General features: G+C 44.7%; 1 protein-coding gene across 3 annotated transcripts; it reads left to right on the forward strand.

Annotated features, from left to right (window-relative positions):
• Window positions 1–5,039: 5,039 nt before the first annotated feature.
• Window positions 5,040–8,709, forward strand: LOC125532371. Of its 3 annotated transcripts, XR_007294064.1 has the most exons (9): window positions 5,046–5,302; window positions 5,757–6,416; window positions 6,524–6,572; window positions 6,652–6,804; window positions 6,894–7,139; window positions 7,269–7,536; window positions 7,638–7,981; window positions 8,077–8,467; window positions 8,556–8,709. XR_007294064.1 is itself a non-coding variant. In XM_048696448.1 (2 exons), exons 1-2 carry the CDS (start codon window positions 5,164–5,166, stop codon window positions 6,521–6,523), a joined length of 906 nt encoding a protein of 301 aa, XP_048552405.1. In that variant the 5' UTR covers window positions 5,040–5,163; the 3' UTR covers window positions 6,524–6,541. The 3 variants fall into 3 exon arrangements, 1 of the variants encoding a protein (XP_048552405.1); XR_007294065.1 differs by lacking the exon at window positions 6,524–6,572; XM_048696448.1 differs by lacking the exons at window positions 6,652–6,804; window positions 6,894–7,139; window positions 7,269–7,536; ... (1 more) ...; window positions 8,077–8,467; window positions 8,556–8,709 and having other exon boundaries at window positions 5,040–5,302; window positions 5,757–6,541.

The raw sequence follows: 8,709 nt of genomic DNA on the forward strand, positions 1-8,709 counted from the left end.
CTTTACGCAAAAACCTTATAACCATAGAGCTCCTCCACCAGCCAAATATGCATGTAGTGATAGCCATTATTCAGCATTGCTCTACAGTGTGAATTTGCCAGTATATTAAATGTACTGACCTACATGGCTGCAACGTCTCATGTTGCAGGAATCTTACGACGAGTAAGTGATACGTTAGGGTTATGATTTCTAGACTCAACTTTGCCGTTGGTGTTGATGGGAATCCACAACCTTGTTGTTACTTCCGCTATATGGATTGAGGTAATAGTATTTACGTTACTTTATACATGTGATTTACCTCTGTTATAAATCCTCGAGTATTGTGTGTGTCAGCATACCGATCCAGGGATGACACTTAAGCACAGAGACTGGACAGTCTGAGGTCGGTCGCTACAGAAGAGAACCAAATTATTGCAGAATCACGCAAAGAGAACGGAAATAATTTCATCTTCACCACATCATTATCCACATCTTTTTTCTTTTGCATATCACATAATTCCACGAAGGTATTAAGATGGGAGGTGGCATCCTCATTAGGAGTACCGGAAAATTGGTCTTACATAACAAGATTCGGCAAAGTAGTATCAATATAACAAGTCTCCGCACTAGTGGCGGGAGGAGCAAGCGGAGTACCAATAAAATCGTTGTTGGTATTTGAGAAATCACATAACTTGGTGTTCTCTTGAGTCATGATGACCACACAACAAGATTGCACTCAAAACAGATCCGGCAAGAAAACGACGAACGAAACAAGAGGGGCGAATAAAACGGCAAATTTTTGTGAAGTGGGGGAGAGGAAAATGAGAGGCAAATGGCAAATAATGTAAATTGAAAGGAGATGAGATTTGTGATAAGGAACCTGGTTATGTTGAAGATCCTCCCTGGCAACAGCGCCAGAAATTCTCCTTGATGGTAGCTGGAACTACGTCGGTATTTCCCTGGAGAGGGAGGGATGATGTAGCACAGCGACGGTAGGTATTTCCCTCAGTTATGAAACCAAGGTATCGAACCAGTAGGAGAACCAAGCAACACAACGTAGACAACATGTGCACATTAATAACAACACCTTGCAACCCGACGTGTTAAAGGGGTTGTCAATCCCTTCCGGGGTACGGCGCCTCAAGATAGGCAAACAGACGTGAGGTAAATTGTAGTAGATTGATAGATCGAACGCCAAATAAAATTAAAAAAAGATAAAATGCAGCAAGGTATTTTTGTATTTTTTGGTTTAATAGATCTGAATAAAAATGCAAAGAAAAAGTAGATCACAAGGCAAATATATGAGAAAGAAGACCCGGGCCCCGTAGGTTTCACTAGTGGCTTCTCTCGAGAAAAATAGCAAATGGTGGGTAAACAAATTACTATTGGGCAATTGATAGAACTTCAAATAATTATGATGATATCCAGGCAATGATCATTACATAGGCATCACATCCAAGATTAGTAGACCGACTCCTGCCTGCATCTACTACTATCACGCCACACATCGACCGCTATCCAGTATGCATCTAGTGTATTAAGTTCATGGAAAAATGGAGTAATGCAATAAGAACGATGACATGATGTAGACAAGATCTGTTTATCTATATGGCAGTAGATATAGATCTCATCTTTTTATCCTTAGTAGCAACGATACATACGTGTCGGTTCCCTTTCTGTCACTGGGATCAAGCACCGTAAGATCGAACCCACTACCGGGCACCTCTTCCAATTACAAGATAAATAGATCAAGTTGGCTAAACAAAACCCAAATATCAGAGAAGAAATACGAGGCTGTAAGAGATCAAAGAAACTCAAATAACTTTCATGGATATAAAAACATATGACTGATCATAAACTCGAAGTTCATCAGATCCCAACAAACACACGGCAAAATAGTTACATCATATGTATCTCCAAGAGACCATTGTATTGAGAATTCAGCAAGAGAGAGAAAGCCATCAAGCTACTAACTACGGACCCAAAGGTCTACAAAGAACTACTCACGCATCATCGGAGAGGCACCAATGGAGGTGCTGCACCCCATCCGAGATAGTGTCTAGATTGGATCTGGTGGTTATGGACTCTGCGACGGCTGGATGAATATTTCGTCGATGCCTCTAGGGTTTCTGGAATATTGTGGTATTTATAGAGCAAAGAGGCGGTCCGTGGGGCACCCGAGGTGGGCACAACCCACCAGGGGCGCCTGGGCCTCCTGGCACGCCCTGGTGAGTTGTTCCCCCCTCGGGGCACCCCCCAGGTGCAACCAGGGCACATTGCCTTACTTCTGGCCAATAAAAAAATCTCCGTAAAGTTTCGTGGAATTTGGACTCCATTTGATATTGATTTTTTGTGATGTAAAAAACATGGAAAAACAGCAACTGGCACTTGGCACTATGTCAATAGGTTAGTACCAAAAAATGATATAAAATGATTATAAAACATCCAAGACTGGTACTAAAACAACATGGAACAATAAAAAATTATAGTACATAGGAGACGTATCAGATTGTAGCATGCAATTTCAAAAAAATTCCTACGATCACGCAAGATCTATCTAGGAGATGCATAGCAATGAGAGGGGGAGAGTGTGTCCACGTACCCTTGTAGACCGAAAGAGGAAGCATTAGGTTAACGCGGTTGATGTAGTCGAACGTCTTCGCGATCCAACCGATCAAGTACCGAACGTACGGCACCTCTGAGTTCAGCACATGTTCAGCTCGATGACGTCCCTCGTACTCTTGATCCAGTAGAGGGTCGAGGGAGAGTTCCATCAGCACGACGGCGTGGTGACGGTGATGGTGATGTGATTCGTGCAGGGCTTTGCCCAAGCACTACGACGCTATGAACGGAGGAGTAAACTGTGGAGGAGGGCACCTCACACGGCTAAGAGAATAATTGATGTACCTTTGGGGTGCCCCCACCTCTGTATATAAAGGAGGGGAGGAGGAGGCGGCCGGCCAGGAGGAGGTGCGCCATGGGGGGAGTCCTACTAGGACTCCACTCCTAGTAGGATTCGCCCCCTTTCCTTTCTTCATCGGAGGGAAAAGGAAGGAGTGGGAGAGGGAGAGGGAAAGGGGGGCGCCACCTCCTCCCCTAGTCCAATTCGGACTGCCATGGGGGCGGCCACCCCTTGTGTCCCTCCTCTCTCTCCACTAAGGCCTATCTAGGCCCAACACTTCCCCCGGGGGGTTCGGTAACCCCCCGGTACTCCAGTAAAATACCCGAATACTACCTTCCAATATATGAATCTTTACCTTTCGACCATTTCAAGACTCCTCATCATATCCGTGATCTCATCTGGAACTCCGAACAAACTTCGGTCACCAAAACACATAACTCAGAATACAAATCGTCATCGAACATTAAGTGTGCGGACCCTACGGGTTCAAGAACTATGTAGATATGACCGAGACATATCTCCGGTCAATAACTAATGGCGGAACCTGGATGCTCATATTGGTTCCTACATATTCTACGAAGATCTTTATCGGTCAAACCGCAATAACAACATATGTTATTCCCTTTGTCATCGGTATGTTACTTGCCTGAGATTCGATCGCCGGTATCTTCATACCTAGTTCAATCTCGTTACCGGCAAGTCTCTTTACTCGTACTGTAGTGCATCATCCCGTAACTAACTCATTAGTCACATTTCTTGCAAGGCTTATAGTGATGTGCATTACCAAGAGGGCCCAGAGATACCTTTCCAATACTCGGAGTGAAAAATCCTAATCTTGATCTATGCCAACCCAACAAACACCTTCGGAGACAAAAATACTCATGTGAGCGCGAGCTCACAGGATCCCGCTATCTGTGCCACTTATTCACCTCGAGATGTGTGTTGCAGTGCGTATACTAATAGGTATATCCCCACATATAATATTACAGCAAACATGACATGGCCTACCGCTCAGTTAACTTCGTAAGTTAGTGTGGAGTTGGATCAGACGGCAGTGGATGGAGGGTACCATTTTGTCACGGAAGCTGGACCAAAAGGAGCTGTTTTGCTCATTTATGTCATCACCGATGGCCGGTACCAAGCTTCCATAGCACACCTCCTCGCACTCGTCGTTCTTATAACTGTCAATCCCTTCGCCGACAGGCAGATCTTGCGAGCCAGCTAATCAGCCCGATTGCCATGATTCCATCTGGAGAGCATGTTTGCGTCGTCGTCCTCATCCGGGTTCGAGCAGCTCCCGCCGCTAATTAGATGCCCTGAGTGCGGCGGTCGGGTCTTCACCTGGATTGCTCGTTCGGGTCAGAATGCAGGCGTTCGGTTCTACAAGTGCGTCAACAAGGATGTGAGTACAATCTAGTCGCCATTCCATGTTCTATTTTTTCGTCAGCATCCAGATAGACTAACACATTTTTTTTCCTGATGGATTTGATTTGTTCTTGCAGGCTGGTATCTGCGACTACATGAGGACCAAGGCAGAGTACCTTGCAGAGTTAAACTTCCATTTGGCGACGGCACAACAACCAGCGCACGGGATGAACCAGACCGAAGCTTTTCTGAACCGCAGAGTTCGCGTTGTCGAGTAGTAGCGCACTGTTCCAGCTGTGCCCCAAGCATTCAGGGTTAGTCAAGCAGGCTCTTCCGCCATTGCGCTCCGTGTTCTTGTGTTTGGATGCAGCCATTCTATTTGTCGTCGTGCTTATCTTGCTGGTGTTGCTGAAAGTAGTGTCACTACTTAGCAGGTAGAAGGTGGTGTTGTTGGAAATCTAGAAGGATTAATTACCAAGAGTGTCATCTTTGTATCTCAGTGGTTGGTAATGAGAATTAGGAGGTGTGACTTTTGTATCCTAGTGGTTTGTCAGTGGGTCCGTGTGTAATAACTATGATAATACATTTGTCATGCACTGAGTAATCAATCTGTGTCCAAGTACTTATTTTGGCCCAATTTCTGCTCCATTATGGAGATGTATTATTGTTAGATATTTTGGTCGCACATTCTGTTCTTTTGCGGAGATGTATTATTGTTAGATATTTTTTTGGCAGCTAATAAATCATATTATAAAGTGTGACCAAACTAGCTCATTAATTATGTATACTAGAACGGGCAGCCGCAGTGAGCTCCACGACCGGTGGACGTACTAAATTATTCCACCTACCCACTGATCCACCTAATATTATCTCGAACCACCAGGCCGCACCCACCCAACACTCCTCATAGCAACCCTATGGTCTTGCCTGCACCGGATTCCGCTCATCTCCGACCAGAAGTCGCCGGCGTTTTGGCCGCCGGCGAACCCATTGCGGCTCGGGAGACGCATGCACCCTCCCCTCCTCCACCGCGCCCTCCTCTTGGGAGACACACCGGTAAGCGATCCTTTGTTTCAATCACCTCCTCCACTGCCCCCTCCCCTCCGCACATCGGCCGATGTTTCTGACCTCAACAACGCACTGATAGCTAATCAAGTTTGCGCTAGATTAGAAAATAGGGGCGATTTAATCTTTTCTATCTGTAGCCATATAATTGATTGTCTGGTGTGTGCGGATCCGCTTCCACTTATTTGAACGACAACTCCTAATCTCGGATTTAATCCTTGCCTTCACATTATGTATGATGCAAACTAAGTCATAATCCTGTAGACTCCAACAGTAGTCACTACCCTGCACGAGGCAATCTGATTATGTAGTACTCATGTTCATTCCAGCAGAGTTCGTCAGTCACCAGAATTTAATCTTGGCATTTTACCATAAAATTCCATCACTATTTTATCATTGCACATTCGGTGAAGCTCATTGACAAATCATGTGCTCACATTTGTAGGCACCATGTCAGATGCTGGTAGTTGTGATGGTGCCGCAACATCTGGGGATGCAGCCTGTGACAACAACCATCAGCAGCCACTCCAAGGGAGCGAAGAACAGGCACCTCCTGCTCCGACCTCTCGAATTTCAGTCAGAAAAGCAGTAGAAGTAATCCAGTCGTTTGATGATTACAACAGGTGGCTCATTACTGAAATTGGGTTTGGTGGAATGCTAAAGCTACCCTTGCTCCATAAGCTTAACCTTAAGTTTAGTGCTTGGACTATGAGCAAGGTCTGTGTTGCGCGTCGAGCAATCGTTCTGTCAGAAACCAAGACCCTGAAGTTTTTTGTGGAAGACATCCACAAGGTTTTTGGCATCCCGTGTGGACATCTGAGCATTAAAGGGCGCGATGGGTTCATCAAGCCAGAAGCTGTAACATTCATAAAGAGGACGCTAGGGATGGACAGGACGGGAGTGCATAGCCTGCGTGCGGCTGAGGAATTCCTGCTCCGTGACATTTCTAAGGCTTCCAGCAAGTTGGAGAAGAATTGCTTCCAAATTTCATTCATCATTTTTGTTATGGGACATGTTCTTGCACCAAGAACAAAACATGATTACGACACCATAGACTATTGGGGTGCGCTGGCAAACACGGAGAACATCTCCCAATTCAATTGGTGTGAGTTTGTACTTGAGTTTTTGCTTGAGGCAGTTAGGCGGCTTAAGAATGATATGATGGCCAACAACTTGAATACCAACCTGGTTGGTTGCCACTTGTTTTTATAGGTCTGTGTTCCTTCTGTGCAAAGGCTACAACACTCGGCTTATCGACATGGTTCAGGAAATCCTTGGAATGTTGTAGTTGATACAATTTTCATTGACATGCCTGCTATATTCACAACCTTTTTATGCAGATAATCTTCCTTGACAACGTCGACCTTGGAATTTTCAACAAGAACCATAATTTGCTGCCTCGGATTAGTGACTTCGACCAGACCAGCATCAAGAACATGATAACAATGGCGACTGACATTGGGAAGTGACCTACATCCTACTCGAAATGCATGGTAACCATGGCTGCTTACTGTTGAATCCTGGGATCACATTTTGATTATTCAGCCGCATAATATATGATTTTCATATGTAACAATGGCAGATTCGTCATGGTACTGATTTATGCTATGCTCGTTGCAACACCGCTGAATGCACAGAGAGAACTCGTAACCAGCCAGTTCAAGGCGGCAATATCGATCAAGATGTTGCCAATTTCACCAATGACAGGAATGATCCGGCTCATGTATCATATTCAGTCCCTGCAAACCTAATTGATGTACATACGCCACTGTGTATGCTTGGACCACTCGATTTTGTAGAGCACATGCGTAGCCGATACCCCAGTCTGGTATGACTTGCTGATACTGTTGCTTCGATGTTTTTAGTTCGTTGGGATTATCCCATCAATTGATTTGCTTCTATTCACGGAATCCGTACTTACTCTGTCGCTCTAACTGGGATTTTTTGTTTGTCGCAGACTAGGGATGAGCTGAGTTTTATACTGAAGGAGCAGAATGCCAAATGCCAGCGTGAAATCATTACCGCCCAGGCAAACCTGCAGGCTGACATGATTAAATTCGTGGACAAACTAATGGCATCAATCAGCAAGAGGTGCATCTGTTGTACTGCTCGAGGTTTTACTGACTCCCCAGCAAGAGAAGTGGATACATGTCTAGTTGATACACTTAGGACTCCGATTGGCCAGAAAATACCAGGTGTCCGGCTCGATATGTCTGCATGCAAAGGTATCGATCATCTGTTACTCCTTTTTTTGTTCTGACTATCTCCATGATTTTCTATGTGCCAATATTTTATTTTTTTCTGGTACTTGCAACCCTATATTCAGATGGCAACTGTAGACCGAGGTCCCATTGTGATGACGAGTCAGACCGCCACCATAACAAGAGGTCGAGAGGTGATGACCGAGCAGTTGCACAATTGACAACTCAGATATTTTAGTTTGCAAGGCAGATAGTGTAGGCTATTAGCGAAATGTTTATCGACCTTCCAAATGATGGCAATACCACGGTGTTTGGACAGTAGGCTGACGGTCTTCCTGGAAGAAAATATGTCTTTAGATCTGGATTCTAGACAGACCCATAGGGGTGCTGTGCCCCTCCCACCGCAGCCATATGTGTCCCAATAGTTGGAAGGGTTCTTTGCTACGGCACCGCCAGAAGAGTTATCCAGGTTATTTTTTTCAACACATAGTGATAATTTACATGATGTTTATCTGCAGCCATGTTTTCACCACGTGTTTGACAGTCCCATCTGTATATACTTAGGAATTTTCTTGTCCACGAGAACCCGAGGTTCTTACGAATAAATGGATTAGCGTTGAAATCTCGGCTAGTTGAAGATGAGCTTATTGACCATGAGTTCATGTCTGTCATTATCAGAAGGTATTGTCGGTCTGATTAGGAGGCAGACAAACACTCGCCGTACTTAACATGGAGGCACCCAATTGAACCAGAATTCTCAATAAGTCCAACGAATCCATCTAACCTTTCTTCAGATTATTTTCGATATACATGTTTGGTACACAGTCACCTACAATGGCATTTTGCATGAATGCAGACGCTGGTATTATCTGATCATGATTACCTCCATACGGTGTCAATCCATAAAGCATTGTGTGCCGAGTCACTCAAATATGACATCACATCTGCTCAGGTGGTACGAGAGTTCAACACTGGCCACTTCATTTTTGTTTTCTGCAGCTAGAAACTATTTGGAACCATAATGCTTCATACCTTCTATGTAGTTTTTCACGCCCGTTCCATGGCTCGAAGGATGGATTATAATTTTCTGGGACATGGTAACCCGTATCATGTTTGTCATTGATCCAATGTACAATAAGAAGAGTCAACCGTTGAACACTCAGCATAGAGACGAGATTATAGCCTGGAAGCTACACG

This window comes from Triticum urartu, unplaced genomic scaffold (genome assembly GCF_003073215.2).
Source record: "Triticum urartu cultivar G1812 unplaced genomic scaffold, Tu2.1 TuUngrouped_contig_9742, whole genome shotgun sequence".
Lineage (NCBI taxonomy): Eukaryota > Viridiplantae > Streptophyta > Magnoliopsida > Poales > Poaceae > Triticum > Triticum urartu.